At 32.2% G+C, this 19,737-nt stretch overlaps 2 protein-coding genes across 2 annotated transcripts in view; both read left to right on the top strand.

Moving 5' to 3' along the window:
* Positions 1 to 2,433, top strand: part of LOC106689659 (trypsin 3A1) — a 6,812-nt gene extending 4,379 nt beyond the window's left edge. The window contains exons 2-3 of the mRNA XM_014434764.3: positions 735 to 1,101; positions 2,062 to 2,433. Coding sequence (XP_014290250.1) covers positions 735 to 1,101; positions 2,062 to 2,252 — 558 coding nt within the window. The 3' untranslated portion in view covers positions 2,253 to 2,433. The remainder of the gene's footprint in view (positions 1 to 734; positions 1,102 to 2,061) is intronic.
* A 5,362-nt stretch (positions 2,434 to 7,795) lies between these two features.
* LOC106689662 (probable ATP-dependent RNA helicase DDX20) lies at positions 7,796 to 18,504 on the top strand. Its single transcript, XM_014434766.3, has 6 exons — positions 7,796 to 8,086; positions 8,176 to 8,349; positions 8,421 to 8,628; positions 8,836 to 9,120; positions 13,342 to 13,598; positions 17,019 to 18,504. The coding sequence occupies exons 1-6, from the start codon at positions 7,909 to 7,911 to the stop codon at positions 18,236 to 18,238; spliced, it is 2,322 nt and encodes a 773-aa protein (XP_014290252.1). The 5' UTR covers positions 7,796 to 7,908; the 3' UTR covers positions 18,239 to 18,504.
* Positions 18,505 to 19,737: the final 1,233 nt, after the last annotated feature.

Genomic DNA, 19,737 nt, shown 5'->3' with positions numbered 1-19,737 from the left:
AGTCAGGTACATCCAACATATGTTTTTATGTTGGATGAGATTTAAAAAAAAACAGGTGATGAAAAGACGTCAAAAAATTTTGTTTGAAGTTAATTGTTTGCAAAACGACGAAAAAAATAAAAAAAAAAATTGCTAAATTGATTAATTTTTTAAATTTAATCTTTTTTGATCAGTCCTGAAAAATTTTTGAAAATGGATGTAACCGGTTTTGAAACCAAACGCCTCAAATTATGGTTTTGGTACGTTAAGCTTAAAAAATTAAACCTATTAAATTGCTTACAAAATTTTGTTACCATCTCCGTATGAAATGGAAACTTTATAGTGCCTCATGTTTTTGGTCAAACCTGCGCTTCCAAATTTTTCTCCTCTATTTTACGATAGATTTGTAAGGAAGAAAGTTGTAGAACATTCAATTTTCTTCAAGGATATTTGTACTTTTCCTAATTTATGTTCAAGTAATCTTTTACCTTAATTTACACAGTAAGGAAAGTATTGGAATCCTGAAAATTTTTAAATTGAACGGAAATAATCGTTTTAAGGTTCCCCACTTTGCTTATTAAAAATAATCAATGCTCTCACTCAGGTAAATAAATCAATAAACTTGCTCTTTTTTTTTATTCGTATGTATTACTTAAACATTTATTTAACAGTGTGGTCACAGATAAGACATAAATACCACATTTAGATTTATAAATATGTTATTATTATAATTTATTTTATTTTTTAACAAACAGGTAAGGAATGCCGAGAAATATTACACCTATCCTGGTTTTGTGAACCCATGGAACTTGCTTGGCATCAACCTGATATATGACTTCGGGCTCATCAAACTGGATAAGAGTTTGGACATCAATAACGAAACGGTTAAAGTACTCGAGCTGGATGATTCTGATTGGGAAGAAGGTTTTGGGAGAATTTGCACCGCAGTTGGGTTCGGTCAAACGCCGGAGATTCCAGAACCCGACAAGCTCTACTTCATGGAAACTCTAGCTTTTTGGGGTCCTGGTGCATGCCCTTGTGCCACAAAAAAGGGCAAGATTCACGCCTCAATTTGTTTTATATCTCGATATGACTTGAAAACGATATGCCCAGGAGATTCTGGTAACATCTATGTCTTTTGATTTGTAGAATATAAGTCCAGTTTTGAATATTAATAATACATTTAGAAGTGGAACGAATGAAATATAAACAAATAAGAAATATTGAACGATTTGTTCCACTTTTCCGAAAGTATTGTTCGACAGTTGTTAACATACAATGAAGATGAAAATTTCATTGAATTTTTATAATAAGCTATGTTCAGTTGATAGAAAATGTAAAAAGCTTTAATTTCAATTATTATTATTGTATATGGTTGTTAGGGAGTGTATGTAGTTTAAAAAAAAAACTGTTTAATTCTTAATGGCTAATGCCAACGATGTGGTCTAGATTGCAATCCTTCCTCAGGGCTATAAAGAACCAAAATAAAAGTCGTAAAGAAAAAGAAAAGTACAAATCATGATAAATTATATAATATAGAACAAATGATTTAAGTTATTAAAACAGAAAAAATGTATTGGCTATTAAGTTGAGGCACCCATTATTGACACCTATTATTGTAATTTGATAAATTAAGCGTTTAAGTCACGTAAAGATTTCCAACTTGGCGTTCATTCTTAGCCAAATAGTCCATACACCTATCTTCAAAATTATTAGTGTGTACACAAAGTGTCAATAATGTATATTTAGGCATATTCTCGAATGATTCTAGAGAAAAAATTATAATTACTAAGCCATTGAATTAACTACCTTGTACTAAATAAGTAGTATAATTGATCGTCACTATAACGTCGTTTGGAGGGCTGTCGTTCTGAAGGCTCAGTTTCTGAGATGTGCAAGTGCAACTGGCTGTCGTTACACCAGGAATACAACAAGGAAATAATTAAAGCTGGGGGATATGTTCCAGTATAACCATATAAAAGTGTGATTATAATAAAACATTTTCATAGTATTTTATTTTATAAGTCCCATTTAGAGAAGTCTTCCACTAGCTCCTGTTTTTTAATGATTGTCTGCTTCCAGGAGGCCCTCTAATATGGGACGGTCGACTGGTGGGAGTAGCATCCTATGATTACCCAAGTAGTAGGTGCAACCTATTGTCCACGAAAAAAACCCAACTCGGATGTGGTATAGAAGGAACGGTCAGCGTGTATACCTATGTCACTCCAATATTGGACTGGATACGGATGTACGTGGGAGATACTATACCTTAACAGTCTCCCTTTTTGTAGACTACCTCTGGAGAATCTTTTGAATATTATATATTTTAATATAATTCTTTTTTTTCCCATGTATACAACTAATTGGTATACGATGTATAGACCCAAATAAACAACAAAATTTCTACATTAATGAAACTTTGATAAGAACTTCGTCTTCGAGTAAAAATAAACAGATATGTTTTTTTAAAATGTTTTCTTCACACCTTAATTTTTTATTTGGAATATTCGTACCTCTCCTTTTCTCTTCTTTTTTTTCTGTTTCCAGGGCAGTTTAGTGTATGTATATCTGCAACTGCGGTGAAGGGAGATGTTACTACTGCAACATGGGGAGATGTTGCAGTAGTAGGTGGCAAGAGATTGATTCTTTCCTAGGTTTTGGTTGTTCCCAAGGCTACTATTGCGTTTCTTACATTTTCCTTCCAAAAGGATCACTTCACAAATAAAAACAAATCTGGTGTTCTTAGTTTGCTGTTGTAATCAAAATCTACTTTTCTCTAGAACTGTCTTAATTTTATGATTTATTATCATGTCTTCAACCTTCACTAACGTTAACTTGGAAACCACAACTTTTAATGAATATGACATGTAGATACTAGGGATTCCTACTACCAAGGCATTGCTATCCTCGAGGTGGTTGTGTTAGATGGTCTGACTCCAACTGTTAATGTGAGGTATCATATAGCAGAAGGCTTCGATCAATCGCAAAAAGGGCTCAGTTGGCAATTACAAAGACGGTCTCGGAAAGGACGGCAGTTGCTCATAGGATCATCTCCGAAGAATGTTTCTAGACAGAGAAGATGGACTGAGGCTACTCCACGTCTAACAGCACTGGGAATTGAACGAAAAGAAGTATTTAAATAACATCGTTCAGCAAAATATTGTGATTCTGTTTGTGTTCATTGTGTCTACCTAAAATCGGCCATGACTTTTAAAGTATTTACTCTATGGCCATGGAAGTAGTCTCATTCGATTAAGAAACAAAAATACAATGCCTCACTAAACTTATCTTGGACAAAACACATTTAAAATATACTAGCCCTTTTGGACCTCTTTTTTCAAGAAAATATTGTACACCTAAATTTGGGCAGAATTTCCAGATCTTACAAAATATTGACTGGTACTTATTATGAATATAATGTGATTCCAAGATGAAGTTCTCACCCAAGCTTCACTAATGTAGACAATCACATAATAAATGTTTTTCCTCAATGTCTGAAAAGTAAATTTTTTTTTTGTTTTTTTCCCTACACCACAGGAAGTGGGCTATTACGCCATTTTCCCTCTCGCAGCCCAATACAATTTTACTCTTCCTCTTAGTTGGTCCGCATCCTGCTCAACATCTTCTAGACCAATACACGTTAAAAGATGGTCTCCATCCATGTCTCCCATGTTGCATAGAGGACATTTCGGGGAATCTACGATGCCAATTCGATAGATGTGTTTTTGTAGCAGATCATGTCCTGTTACTAGCCGAAACCAAGCCACTCTCTCAGCTCTGCTAAGATTGCCGAGAATTCGGTTATCCTTATGCAGCAGACTCTCCCACTTCTTTCCTTCCGCTTGAACTTTGTGTCTACCACTTGTTCTATCCTTACAATAAGAGCTTATAAGTGATTTCACTGTCCTGTAGGAAAGTGGTAGAATAGGCTGGTTCTCTGCACAACCGAGTTTAGCCAACTTGCCAGCTTGCTCATTAACATCTATGCCAACATAGATGCCAACATGGTATCCACTGCAGAGCTATAGCCCGTCCTCTTTTCTTCATGATAGCAGCCATGTTTCTGCACTTTTCTTCCGTGGGTGACTTGCGGCACCTGGTGTTGTTAATTTTGTATAAAATGCGGCTTGGGAGTCGCTGAAAATTACCGTGTTGTCATTGCATTCAATAGTGGCTTCCAACGCGAAGCAGATAGCCTGCATTTCTTCATCATAATTATCACATCCAGCTCCAACGGGTAATGACAATTGGAAGTTGATTGAGTATACACCTGCTCAAGCTCCCTTGTTAATACCGGACGCAGACCCATCGGTATAAATGTGTAGCCATTGCTCTATGGGGTGTAGCTCATAAATTGTTTTTAGTGCAGCAGTTCTAAGCTCGATTTCAGGGCAATCTTCCTTGATACGGCCACATGCTAGTTTGAGTCGCCCATAGACATCAGTGGCATTATGCTTTGGCATGTAGGAGATGCTTATATTCTGTCTTTCATCAGTTGGTAGGTCTATCTGGTGAAGCATTTCCTCAGCTTTTGAAAGAAAAATGCGACGGGACCTCAGTTGTTCATTCGCTATACGATAATCCAACCAGTGTTACTCTCGTAGCATAAGCTTTTCACAAAGACACAGAGCAGTTTTCTCCCTCCTATTCTGTAATGGTTCAAGACCTGCTTGGAGTTCCATATCTGTAAGTCGATTTCGCACCGCCAGTGATTATGCGTAAGGCTTGATTTTGAACTTTGTCTAACTTTTCTAACGCTGCTTTGGGGGAGGATATTAAAAGTTCAGTTCCATACTCTAGATTAGGCACGTAAGATTTGTAGGCCGTACTGAGTACGTCTTGGGACGCTCCCCTTTTAGTCCCTGTTAGCCTTTTCATCAGCTTCAATTTTGATTGTCCTTTCTGAGTTGCTTTATGGATTTGTTTTAGCCAGGTCAGCTTAGAGTCCAGCGTGATCCCTAAATAGCTTGCTTTATCAGTTCTGGTTAGTTCTTCACCTTTAAAGTATAAATGAACCTCATGTTTTTTTGTACTAAGGCTAAACTCTTGAGACACAGTTTTTCGTGGATTAACTGTCATTCCATTTTCTTTCACCCAGTCGTGTAGAGTGTTCATGACTTTATTTAGAGTTTCTTCCAGACCATCCATACTAGAACTTGTTCCCCAGATAGCCAGGTCATCCGCAAAAAGAAGTGCTTGGACCCCAGGGTGATTAATCATTATCCTCTCAACTAGATCATTAATCATTATGTTGAATAAATAAGGACTTAGGACTGAGCCCTGTGGTACACCTTGTTTGGTTTGCCGATAACTGGACACTGAGCTACCATAGCGGACCTTAATAAATCTTTGTTCCAGGAAAGATCGAATTCATGAGAGGAGATTGCCACCTATACCCATACCTTTCAACTTAGTAATAAGTTTTTTCCTCCATACGCAGTGCATCTACATGAATATCATGAGCCAAATATTCATGTAGATGCACTATCACCATTAGTTCAACCAGTTTACAGAGGCTAAAAAATAAAGTGAGCGTCGTAAATTCGATTCTGCGGACAAAATTTCTTTGATTCTGAGGGAAATCATCTAAATAGTATTAAATAAAAGAAAATATTATGATTTTTATGATATCGCTGCTTTGCTTGAATTGTAGCACATCTGAAAAAAAAAAAAAAAAATTATTTTGTAATCGCCTTTACAGATTTTGTTTTTCGTATGCCCCCTTCTGGGTCATTTCTGACATATAGGGAAGGTTATCCAGAGGTGACTAACCTATTCTAACCACGGTGGGAGGTCAAGTCTTTCATTTCGTGGAACCACCATGAAATGAAAAATAGTACGGACAGCAATAGTCGGATAGACAGTAAATGCAAAAATGATCGCTCAGATTGTAAGGTTAAGACAGATGTATTGTGGAATAGTTTTTAATGATCTGATTTCAGAATTTTCTTCGTATTCCATTCTTCCTACACGGTCAATCGAGTTGACAGTACATGAAAAATTAACGTTCAGATTGTAAGGTTCAGACAGATGAATTATAGGAAACTTTTGAATGATCAGATTTGAGAATTTTCTGGGTATTTCATCTTACTATTTTCTCCTCATTCAATCTGTTTTACAGGGTCAATCGGATTGACGGTAAAATCAAAAATTAACGTTCAACTTTTAAGATTAAGACAGATGGATTATGGGAAAGTTTTGAATGATCGTATTTCAAAATTTTCTGCATATTTCATCTTTCTTAATCAGTCAAACTAAAAGTGATCGTTCAGATTGTAAGATTAAATTAAATGAATATTGCAGAATTAGTACCCAGGTTCAGAAAAATTAAAAGTGTTTAGTTGTGTCTAGCAACGAAACACAACCTTTGACCCAGTCTCGCACATATTTCTTGATTAATGGTCAAACGTATTTAAATTCCAACAATTTGACCGTTGCTCGAACATCCAGATGAGTTACCTATTTGATGAAGTTTCTCAAGCACTTGTCTTAAAAAAACTTATGGCATATGCAGGTGGCCTGTAATTCTAGCATATATTGTTACTTCAGAGATGTCGTAGGGTTACTGATGAGATTGGCCTACAAACACCTCTCACAGATTATTTTCAATAACGTTCGGGGCCTATAGTAAGCTTTAGCATTCTGTATAAGTAGATTTTGAATTTTCCGCTGTTGGAAGGTAAGTTGTCAACTAGTACCTATTGTTTGGTTTGTTTATTTTTAAGGTCATTAATTATAATTACATGGTTCCAGATAATATGGTTAGAAAATAACTACAGTGGAACCCCGTTATAACGACCTGTTTGGGACTTGGGGTGAGGTCGGTCCCATAAAAAGGTCGGATTAAGCGGAGTCTGTTACGCTGGGGAATTAGACTTAAAAATACATAAAAATTAGAATACAAAACCAATTTATCCGATGCAGGTTTTCTAAGTCTTTTTTTATTTGCTGGGTCATCTGACAACTATGAAACACTAAATGAAATTAATTGATCCCGATTTTTTTTCCAGTCCTTCACAGTAGTAACGCCAACTCCTAAATCACTAGGCTACTTGATAAGTCTAGCTTTGATAAGTCTAGCTTTGATAAGTCGCTCACCCATTTCGATTTTTTCAAGGGCCTTAAGTTTTTCCGCGATAGTACAAGACTTTTTTTTAGACATCGTATAACGCTTTGATGTTAACACTGTGGAAGATAAGATTGAACCGATTTTTCAAACAAGGAGCGAGAAGTGAATCATCTTTCCAGGAAAATAGTTACAAAGTACAGAGGAAACGTCGTATGTATACAAGGGGTGTTTCTTCTCTGTAATAGTCGGTTTATGCGAGGAGCGATGTTTCAAAAGGTCGGACTATTGAGAGGGATTCTATCGAAAAAAAGGGTCGGTTTATGCGAAGAGTCGGTTTATCAGGGGTCGATATAACGGGGTTCCACTGTACATGGTAAGAAAAGGGGAATTATCAATTGATAATATTGATTTAAAACATTATTCAAAGAGGTTGATATACCTAAAATTGCTCTAAAACGCTACATAGGAAAGTCAGTTTTCCAAAAACCTTTAGAAAAAGGGCAAACTTATAGGATTAATTCCCGTACCGCCAGTAAGTAGAAAAATCGGGTCAAAATTGTTCCGAACGTTTAATTTTTGCCCCCCCCCCGTCTATAAGTTATTTCAAAACGCCCCAGGTTGCCTCCAGTAATTCAATTTACGATTTTTGAATTACTAAATAAAATATTTACATACAGTATGTATTATTTATTTTTTTTTATGGTTATTGAATGAGTATTTATTTTTTTTTAGTTCTTAATAAAGTGCTTCTTTATTGTCAACGAATCGTGTAACGGTCCGCCATGTTTTGAAATCAGATACAAGGTGTTCTGTGTTGTTATTCTTTGATTATTTGGTTAAATTTTAAGAATTAGACGAATATGGTAGCTCACGCTTTAGGAAACAAAGAAAGGACTGAAGATATAGCGATAGAAGATGGTGTTACATTTTCAACTATGTTGTTACCAAATTTCATTTTAAATGGACTCAATTCAGCAGGTTTTAAAAAACCATCACCAATCCAGCTTGCGGCGATTCCTTTAGCAAGATGTGGCTTGGGTAATTTATTATTTTGAAATAATCTATTGAATTATATTACTTGTATCTATTGATGTCAGTTCTATTTTTTATTAATATTCATCCTGTAGATCTCATAGTGCAGGCTAAATCTGGTACTGGTAAAACTCTTGTATTTGCCATTACTGCTTTGGAATCTATCAGCTTAAACATCCACAGAGTTCAGGTCATTATTTTAGCTCCTACGAGAGAGATAGCTTTACAAATAGCTGACGTCATCAAGTGCATTGGGAGCTGTTTAAAAGGTTTGTTACTGTTGTAAGAATTGAATGTATAGAATCAGTTTCTGTTAATTGCTACAAATTGTTCTGTTTAGGTTTGAAGGTTGGCACATTTGTTGGTGGGCGTTCAACAAATTCTGATAAACCTGTAATGAAAGGATGTCATATTGCTGTCGGCTCGCCAGGTAGAATAAGGCACTTGATTGAACTTAATATTCTGGATTCCAAAGCAGTTAGGTTATTTGTATTAGATGAAGCAGATAAGCTGTTTGAAAAAGAATATGATTATCAACATGATTTGAAGTACGTTATTTAATGACATTTAGTTAGTTTAATATTGCTATTGTTTTTTTATTAGTAATAAAACATAAAGTGCTCTAATAAATATTAGTCTGAACCATGTATTTTATCTGTTGTAGTTGATTTTATTCTGTCTTATTATATTTCATTTAAATAATATTAACTTTTAAAGGCATTTACTAAATAAATCGTTTGATTTTTTTTTTTTAGTTTCATTTTTAATAACTGTGGCGAGAGTAAACAGGTACTTGCTCTAAGTGCTACCTACCCTCCTGAGTTATTGGAGTTTACAAAAAAATACATGAGAGATGGACAGCATGTTACACCTAGTGGTGGACCAACCCCTGTACTTCTTGGCTTAAAGCAGATGGTGTTGATTTCTCGTGATCATCCAGATTTTACAGCAAGATTGTCCATCAAAGAAAAAGATTTGATTAACATCCTTGAAACCGTATCTTTTGATCAGTGTTGTGTTTTTCTGAATTATGCTACTAGGTATGTCCCATTATGATTTAAATTTAACTATTTTACATTTATACTTATACAATATAAACTTCGCCATAAACAAAATAACCAACTGCTACAAGATTAGCTTTAGGTGTTTAATAGTGAGCCTTTTATAACAATAAAGCTCTCTAATTCTATTATATTTGACTAGTTTTCAAACTTATCTGACTCCTCTTTCACATTTAATTACAAGAAAGTAATTTTTTTAAGATATGACAGTGCATTCGGTCTATTTCATATAAAAATAAATAGTTTTTGGAAAAAATAAAAATGAAGAGAAATTAATAGAAGAAAATTGAGAATCCTAATAAGCCTACATTTATACCTAGGCCCTGATTTTTATGCAGTAAGAAACATTAGAGTATGCCAAACAATATGCAATAAAAACTAGTGAAATATAAAATATAAATTATACTGCCAAAAATTAAATAAGACAGCTGATAGTTGTGATTGAATTTTAGAGAGATTGTCATCGGTTAGTTAATTTCTTGTATTGCTTAAAAACAATCCCTGGTCAAGTTACAAGGGTAATAGGAAGAAAAATAACAACAGAGCTCACCTGTATTGACATGTTAATCTGTCATTTTTTTTCACTTGAAATATGGTTTGAGCAATAGTTGCAATAAACAATGTTTCTATCACTTGTAAAAGCCGCTTTATCTTTGATTTTGGTGTCAACAGAATATTTGAACTTAAAACTAAAAGATGCCCTTACCTTCGACTTTCTAAAAATAATAGACATTACCACTCATTAGAAAAGGAAGCAAGAAACCAAATTTGAAGAAGATTAAAACACGCACTAATGAATAGTGGAATTTCGGGAAATGAAAAAATCTATACCTGTTGTTTGAAGTGAATTGTTGTAGGTAGCATTTATTATATAGTATTACTAATTAAATGAATATGAATTTTTGATTATAGCCTGAAATTTATCTACTTTATTACATTTTAATTTATTATTTCCCTTTTTTTTAAACTGAAATAGTTTAAATATTGCAAATATACACATTTATCATTAAAAATAAACCTAGGCTAAAAGCATCTGGATTCACTGATTCATAAAGATTTTTTATCAGCAGCTTAAAAAAACTGTTGTAGAAAATATATTTTAATATTTGATTTCTAAATAACAGTAGATGGCGACACTATGACAGTACTTTTGGCAATGGGACAGAATGTTCCTTTGTTTAGTTCAGTTGCATCGTCAGCATCAGTTATGAAATATACTCTTTCACTTTCTTTGAGAATCCCTCCCTAAATCCTCAACAAAAACAAGCAAACCGAATACAAGATTGCATACAAATCCGGGCCTTGATTATTACCAATTTGATCTATTTGTACCCTGTTTTGATCATTAGACTTTATCACTCTCAATTACGGAACTGATACTTTATGTTCCACCATTAATTAAGTTATCTTTTTTTTCTTTCTATGATCCTTTACTGTTAGAAGAAAATTTTACAACCGAACAGTATTTTCATCCCTATAGTACTAGTCAAACAGAATTATCTTGATTTTGTTATTAACTTCAAATTATTTTTTGCTTTTAAGAGAGGCATAAGGGAAAGTTTATTTAAAATAAGTATATTTAATACAGCAGAACTGTCAGCGATTGAACATTATAATTCTTAACACCCTATTGAAAGGTTTATTACTTGACTATGGATAAAGCCAAAAGAAGGTATTGTATTTAGGAGTGTCTCTTAACCTGTTCATATGTTGATATAAATTGATTTTTTTGAGTATTCAACTGATTAAACAGCTCAACTGATTTTTTGAAGTTTTATAGCTCAAATTATTCAGCGAAATTGAATGTTTTTATACACTTGATTAAAATACTGAACAAATATTTTCTATATTAATATATATACTAAAGTCTATATGTATCTGAAATTTAGTTATATTTTTGTTTATGTTGGTTGCTCTGTCGTTTTGCCTTGATGATGCATGCTTTTTTTGTTGGTTGTTATGTCTATACAAGTTTCAAGGTGCTAGGTTAGTTTCGTTGTCACTGTCATGCTGTTAATCATTGCTGATCCGCTTTCTATTTGTGCCAAAGAAGAGTTCAGTGATCCGTTTTTTTGTGGTCGGAAGGTGTATCAGGGGCTGAAATTCATCGAAGGCTTTTATCACAGTACAGGAACAGTATTTTGCCACAACGGAGTATCTATGAATAGATTGAAAAATTCAAAAATAGTCGCACAAGTGTTATGTATTATGAAGGAGCTGGACGACCTGTTACCATCACACATGAAGAAAACATTATGAGCGTTCAAGAGAAACGGTGCTCTTTGATAGACGAATAACTATTGGCAAAGTTGGACTGCTGTCAAAAGGTGTTTTGTTGCACGACAATGCCTGTCCACATACTGCTGTTATACTCTAGAAACTAAATTTTGAAGTACTGGCTCATAGTCCATATAGTCCTGAACTTGCCCCTTCTGAATATCACTTTTTTGGTCCACTCAAAGAAGCATTAAGGGGCCGTCGATTTACCTCGGATGAAGCAATGAATGATTGGTACATTCCTGGCTCGTAGCTCAATTGAAAACTTTCTTTTATTGAGGCATCATTAAGCTTGTATAACAATGGACCAAATGCATTGAAAAGGAAGGGTACAATGTCGAAAAATGATGTACTTGTAAGTTTCCTATTTGATTATAATACAATTTTATTACTATATTGCGGATAATAATTGACTTACCACTGTATATTTGGTCGGTTATAAGTACCGATGAAAGATACTGCCCGTGTATTAAAAAATCCATTGGAGATAGATGAACGTTTAGTGTTTTACTTACCAAATGTGATGTAATGAGTGAATTAAAAAAAAAAAAAAATTGGCTCACTTATTCAAGATGATTTGTGGGTGCTAATTATGTTATGAACTCTTGTGTAAAGATGAGGCATGTTTCATGGTTTTTATTGTCTGTTGTGAACCTGGCTATGATATACATTGGAAAAAGTGTTTGATGAACCAATTTACCATTTCAAAAGCTAAGGAATTGTATAAATGTATAGAAGTTAAACATTTGTGATACACAAAGAAAAGGGATAGAAATGACCAACTCGGTTGCTACTCAAAGACAGACTTTTATTGATTCCAACTGGTCTATATATACATTTGAATCTACTCAATCAGCTGATATTTGAGTTACAGTTGACTGTAACTTAGAGATATTAAACTAATTTGTAATATTTTGAATTAGGGTGTTAAATGTTAAAGTTTTATAACATTAAATTTACCAATTTAATAAGTTTAATGTTATTAATTATTTTGATCAAAACATTTTAGTTTGATGACTAATCAAATTAAATATATATTAATTAAAATAAAAATAGTATATTGTATGTTTAAACTTCATTGTAGATTGTCATTTCCATCTCAACAGAAGCCACATTAACAATCAAGCTCTTTCTGTTCCAATTATTGACATTCTAGTTAAGGGCATTCAATTCAAATATGAAATACCAATATGAGGAAAAGATGGTTGGGGGTGCCGTCAACAAATAAACAAAAACATATGTATCAGTGCTGATGTTTCATCCTGAATTTCTGGCTGAACACATGAGTGAATCTAGTCAGAAACTCTGCTGGAGCAATACCGATGAAGGCCTGAAATTCAGTTAGAAACGTAGCACAAATAAATAAGTTTTTATTTGTTTGCTGACAGCACCCCCCGATCAGCTATCCTCATTTTAAAATAACAATATTTGCTCATGTCTAGGATAGGCTGACTTCCTAACAAAGAATTTTTGGTTTGCAAACTAGACAGTAGCACAGTGGGTCAAAATGTTGGCTCACAATAAATAGTTTTTATACTATTTGACCATCCCTGGACCTTCTTCCTTTAATTAAAAAGATAATTTTACATATAAACTTTTCACTTTCTTGAGACTGGTTAACATTATTTAAATAAAATAGATTGTATCCTATTTAAGTCTCAAAACAGTCTTTTTTTTTTTTTTTTAAAGTCGAACATCCTCAAGACTTTTTGCAGGCTATTCTGCCTAGGTCACTAATTTCAGTCAATATTACCCTATTTTACCACTCTTCACATTAATATTAAAACTTTTAATTACAATCAATTTAACACTATTATACTTTGTTATCACAACAATTGTTGCTGCTATTATTTTATTTAAAACTTTGTAATGATATATATTGACCATTCTAGATTGCTTTTTTAATTAAAACAAATTGTTTAGGGCAGAGAGCATCAACAATTTATTAAAAAAGAAGGGTTTTGCATCGATATGTCTTACTGGTAAACAGGACATGGATACCAGAATAGAAGCTATTACTACTTTTAAGTCTGGTGGATGTAGAATTCTGGTTACCACTGACTTAGCTGCAAGAGGGATTGATGCTTCTTGCATTAATTTGGTTATCAACTTAGATCTTCCATGGGATGCTGCTACTTACTTGCATAGAATGGGACGTGCTGGCAGATATGGTTCTCATGGTAATTATTGCTTTATTATTATTATTATTTTCTTATTACTATAAAAGGCTTGAATATTTGGTTTGAGTAAGTGAGAACATGGTAGAAATTAGAACTATTAAAAAATGGCTCGTGAGAGAGAGAGCGAGAGAGAGAGGAATAATTGAATAGTAAAAGTAAATGTCACGGCCGATGGATTATGAGCTGATAGCTTATTAGCATATGTAACACAGCTTAATTATTTGTTTATCTGTCCTAGTCCGAGAGCCATTGTTCAAAAAGTTAATATAAAATTAAATCTTTTTAATCAGTTCAATAAATGTAGATTTTTGTTCATTTTAATTTACAACTCAAAACTTCTTGAAATTAACACTTTTTGAGCTATGCACAAATAAAATTTATTGTTCATCATATATTTTTTCTACCTTTTCGTGGGGTTGTACTATTTATAAAAAAGTTGAAGAGCTTTAAGTAGAAGACTTTTTCTTTTTTTAATATTTTATTTAATACGAGATATCCTGGCGAGCCTTACATGGTTAATATAACAGTATGATTTTTATTTGTTTAAGAATTGATTAAGGGGGGGTATAGTCTCGTGCAAAAGACACCCCCAACAACACTATAAAATAAAATAAAATAAATAGATAAAAAAATTATTCTTAACAAGATAGAAAAGAAAAAGAAAAGTTAATAACAAAAACAATGATATTTATAGATTTAATAAAATAAATAATTGTCTTCTAATGGAAAAAAAAAAAGTTAAGTTGAGAAAAAGTAATAAAATAGTAGTAATGTCAATTGTAGAATAGATAAATATAAAAATTATGACAGAATGTCCTGCAGCCTGCAGGATTTCCCAAGCTGTAAGTTACTCCTGATAACTTGGAGTGGAATTTTATTTACCGTTTTTTGATCATCTATTGATTCTATTTGTAGTTCGTGATGGCTACTATTTCTTACAAACCAAGAGGCATCCACTGTGATCCTTAGGATATTATTTTGAAACAATTAAGAAGAAAACTTAAAACAAGCTTGATAAAAATCATTAATGCCATTTTGACACTACCAGTCGGTAGAAAAACATGTTCTTCTCGGGTTGATATACTTTAAGAGCTCGATTATATTGAGAGGTAACCCAATGAAAAAAAAGTATTGATCCATCCTTTTAGAGATAATGATGGAACAGATAGAATGACCAAGGTTCGAAAAAGCTCTATGGTTTAAAACACATATATGAATTCAAAATTTACTTTTCTTAGTTTTTTTTACTTGGTGGAAATCGTGATAGACACCTGAAGACTTCATTTAGTCTGGGATTCCAATCCATTAAAACCACTTTCTTATGAAACAACTAATCCGTTGCTTTTCTTTTATATAAAAATCTCATTTGTGAGGTATAACTCACTGACCTTTTTCTCTTATTCTGTAAATCGGTCTATTACATGCTGTTTATTTCCTAATGTTCCCTGCCATCATGGGAAGGTTTAAAGCTACTGAAATCCCCGAGTTCTCTGGTTAATGCTATTATGATTTCTCCCGTTTTTGAATGGTGATTAAATTTCCTACAAAACAAAAAAAGAAAATCATTGAATTCGGACTATTAATAGCTGAGATACAACCTATTAAACTTTTACCTGTTTAAAAAAAAAATTAAAATTTAGGCAGGTTCTCTTTGAATTTTGTTTATTTTTTATTTTAAATTGAAAGCTGTACACCGAATGTTCTAAATAATCATATGAATAATAATAGTTAATTGCCTAGATAGATCCTTATTGGACCAATATTATAATGGGACAAAACGCTTTTTGTATTTTAGTTTTATGGTAACTGGTTAGTAAAGTTTATAGAGACCTCAGTTTTTTATTTGCCAATTTTTATTATATATTATTACCTACATTTCTGTTATATATTATTACTGTATATTTTCATTTACCACTATAAACTAAATAGATATAATAAATCATTAATCTAATTTGTGAATGAAAATAATAAGGTATGTTTCATTTAAACTAAATGTATAATTAATATCAAAAGTTTTAATGTGTTCAATTAATTTATATACATCCCCAAAGCTTGCAATAGTGTAATATAGTAAAGCAGAGTCTAGTAGGATTTTAAAATAGATAGGGAAAATACTTGTCGAATGATGCTGTATGAAGGTTTTTTATTGATCTATATCAATATAATATTGACAGTGAATGTTGTCAGTGGTGGTATTAAGTTTCATCTGCATCAAATGATTGATTGAATATACATGAATAAATTTGGTTTAGTCAAAAATAATTAATTATTAGCAATTAACTATAGGAGTGATAACCTCACAAAAATTTTATTTTAGGGGAGAGGTCTCTCTTTCTTTCTTTTTTTTTTGTTATTTGTTAATATGGAAATTTCTGCAGTTTAGCATAAAAAAAAAAAAAAAAAAAATACATTCAGAAGTTGCTACAACAAAAAATGTGTAAGAAATCAATAAAATGTTTGTAAAGAAATGTTATTGAATGTGCTTGCAAAGCTGGTAATGGTAATATTAATTTGCTACATTGACTATAAGGTATCATGAAGACCTTTGTACTTGCCTAGTATTGAGACAACCAATTTACACAAGTTTATAAAAATGAAAATATTTATCGGTAAATAACAGGAATGTCGTTAACAGGAGGGGAGAGGGCTGACATTCCCCCCCCCCCCCCCCCCAATAATTTGAAAAGCTGGTAAATTTGAGAACCTACTTCAAGCAGCATAAATCGTAAGGTAAAACCTTACTCAAAGAAGTTAATGTACTCAGAAATGCCCTAAAAACACTATTCAGACAGGTCTGTTTTCCAAAAATGTTTAATAACAGGGCAAATTTTTGGAAATACTTCCCATACCTCCAGTAATTTGGAAAATTTTAAATAATGTGCTCCTTCGCCAAAAGTTGTTACTGCAATTCCCTTGACAGTATGGTGGGAACATTCTTGATTATTTTTATATTAATGCCACAACTTAGCGTTAGTTTGTTACTGATAAACTTACCGGAGACCACTTTTGGTCTTTGAAGCAATTCATCTCTGGCCTACATTTAAATTTTCTGTATCCACATTATACATTGCGCAAGTTTTTATTTGTTCTTTATTAACATTTTTATCTTTCTGAAAATTATTGGGCATTGTAAGAAGAAAATATACTTAGGTATGTTCCATTTTGCAAACTGCAAAATAAATATAAACTAAGTTTCAGTGGTATGGAAATTTTTTAACAAACAAACATAACTCATGACAGGGTTATTCGTGATATGACAACAAGTTGTATATTCTCGTATTAAATATTGAAAAATTCAATGTCGTACTCTGATCAAACATATACTATTGGTGCCTGTATTTAATTTTTATTATTATTATGTAATACTGTTGTGAAACCAATTATTAAAAAAAAATGCTTACTGAGTTTTATTTTTTCTAGGTATCTGTATTTCAATTATATCAGAGGGTATTGAGTTGGAAAAGTTTAGAAAACTGTTAGGCATGATTGGTGGTAAGTCAATGCATGTGAATGTCATACCTCGGATGCGCAAAGTCGACCTTTGGACAGAAGATATAAATGATTTGGATAAAATACAAGGAATCATTGGTTCCTCTAGTGAAGAAGATACTTTAGAAGAGAAATTGAAAAAAAATTTCCAGACTGCAAATGAATGTCTTCAAGGCAGGGATAAGGAAAGCATATATCTTTATGAAAAAGATAAGGTCAACGGTGTTTCTACTAGTGTTGCTGTTAATAGTGAAATGACTCAGCCCATTTCCTTAAAAGAATTAGAGGATGAACTGAGAAATTATCTAGTCGAAACAGTTCAACAAAAACAACAAAAAGAGGTTCTGCAGAAAGTATCAACTCCTAGGAAATCTACTCCGAAAAAAGTGCCTACTTATTCAGAAATTTTGACAAATTCCAGAGGAAGGAATTCTCCAGCAAAAAAATCTTTATCTGGTTCTATAAGTGGCAAGTTTATAGCCAATGCAGTTAATAAATTTGAGAAAGTAGTTGAGAATAAAGAGAAAATTGTTAGTGACAGTGTATCCAAAATAACTGAGGAAGTTGTGCCAGGTGGTGCTAAGAAACCCAATGAATGTAATTTATCAAATTGTGTGAATGCTCCTGTTATTAATCCAACAATCAACTTCACTCCTGAGTGTAATGATAGTGATATGGGATGTAAAGGTTCTAGCCCTGAAGTTGGTAATGAACCGTTGAAGATTGATGTTGCTTCAAACTTACCATCTAATAGCGATACCAGTAAACAAATCACTGATGACTCATGCACAAAAAGGAAACGTTCCATCAGTTCCTCTGGGTCTGATGAATTTGACAGCTATACTTACACAATTGATTCTAACGATGATTATGAAACAATTGGAGATGTTACCTCAATATCTGGAATCGATTTGAATTCCAATCCTGATGATTTTGAATCTCTATCTGATATATCCTCCGCAGAAGAGGAGAGTGAAGTTGATTATCCATCAGAAATATTCCATGTTTTGGAATGTGATTATGAGGAACCTCAGCAGTCCCCTCCGACTGATTGGTTTGCTGTTATTTCTAAAGAAATTCAAAATTATGTCCTTTATTCTAGGCAGTATATGAATGCTAATCCTAGTTACCCTGTCAGCAGTTTGAGTTAAATGTTTATATATTCCTGGTTATCCATTATTTTAGATTGTAAATTTTAAGACTGAATTGTTATTACTCTTGTAATATTCTGTAAGTTGCTTGTTTTTTTTTTGTTATGCTTATGTTTTGTTATTGTTGTTTTTGGTAACATTAATCTTTTTGCAATCTATTTGCATTTTCGTTGTATAGTTGTAATCATAACTGTGTGATATATATTACCAAAAATTTTTGATTAATGTTTATACAAATACAGTATGGAAAACAAAATCCATTTTTATTTCTGGTAGATTTTTGATGACTCATTCCTCATTTCTTAGCTAAATACACATGTTTCAGTATGTACATAAAAAATGAAACAAATTAGAATTAATACAGTTAGTTCTTGAGTTACAGTGGGGTTCTGTTCTTCCATCTCTGTTGTAAGTCGCACCACAAAAAACAAATTATGTATTATGTACATGTATTGTATGGAAATAATTACATAACATATATTTGTATACAACATTTATTCATCTTCTTCAAAATGTACTAGGTTCTGTTAGAACATTAACTGACATCATGCAACTAATCAATTGCATTATCAAGGTTGAGAGAGAGAGAAAACCTTTATTAAAAACAGTTGTGCTGGCCAACTGTATTGGGTTGCTACATACACAGCATACTTATACCTAGTCAATTTTTTAAAAATTCTTATAATGTACAGGCATATTAAAGTAAATTTATAGTATATAATAGTAATACATGAAATTTTTTTGTTTTATCATTTTCTTTTTATATATATTTTTATCCTTTTTTTCTTATTCATTTTTTCTCCCTTAAAGCAATACATTTTTCTTTTTTTCTTCATTAACAAAAAGAATATAAATAATAAAAAAATTAAATAAAAAAAAAACGATATATTCACATAAATTTTCGCACTTAAACAGTACCTATTCAATTAAAATATTAAAAAGAAACTCAACAATTATCCGCTAGGAAATAAATAGTTATATTCATGATATTATATGATATAAATAGTTATATATCATATAAATGCATACATTCAAATACTGATAAATATAATATTAAAAAAAAGTAATATATATATATATATATATAACAATTTGAACCAATTAATTAATTTTAAGTAACATTAATTTGTGATTAATGTTGTTAAATTTGTAAGTTTAAGTTAGATAGGATTTTAATAATAAATAATAAGAATAATTAAAAAAGAAATAAGGAAATAGTCCAAAATATTGTTTGTAATAAATTGATAATATGTCTGACCTGATTTTAAGGTAGGTTAAATTAAATTATTGATAAATGATTGATAGTTGTGTCAAAATTACTTACAGTTAAAAGTATTTATGTTTGAATGGGAGGAGAGAAGGATATGACTAGTATAAGTAATTGAGAATAAAATAAGACAAATTAATTAATAAATAAATATGATTTCCTTTTGGCTTGTTTCATAGGTTAATTTTGACTGCATCGAGTTTTTTTTAGCAGTTGATGTGGGGCTGTGAAG

This window comes from Halyomorpha halys, unplaced genomic scaffold, assembly GCF_000696795.3.
Source record: "Halyomorpha halys isolate HHAL.00 unplaced genomic scaffold, Hhal_1.1 Scaffold1424.1, whole genome shotgun sequence".
Taxonomy (NCBI): domain Eukaryota; kingdom Metazoa; phylum Arthropoda; class Insecta; order Hemiptera; family Pentatomidae; genus Halyomorpha; species Halyomorpha halys.
The sequence above is the reverse complement of the archived record's forward strand: the minus strand, read 5'-3'. Positions and strand labels throughout refer to the sequence as shown.

Coding starts and splice junctions, on each gene's coding strand:
- LOC106689662 (XM_014434766.3), top strand. CDS start 7,909: ATGGTAGCTCACGCTTTAGGAAACAAAGAAAGGACTGAAGATATAGCG. Junction 8,629..8,835: donor GATTATCAACATGATTTGAA/GTACGTTATTTA, acceptor TTTTTTTTTTAG/TTTCATTTTTAATAACTGTG. Junction 13,599..17,018: donor TGGCAGATATGGTTCTCATG/GTAATTATTGCT, acceptor TATTTTTTCTAG/GTATCTGTATTTCAATTATA.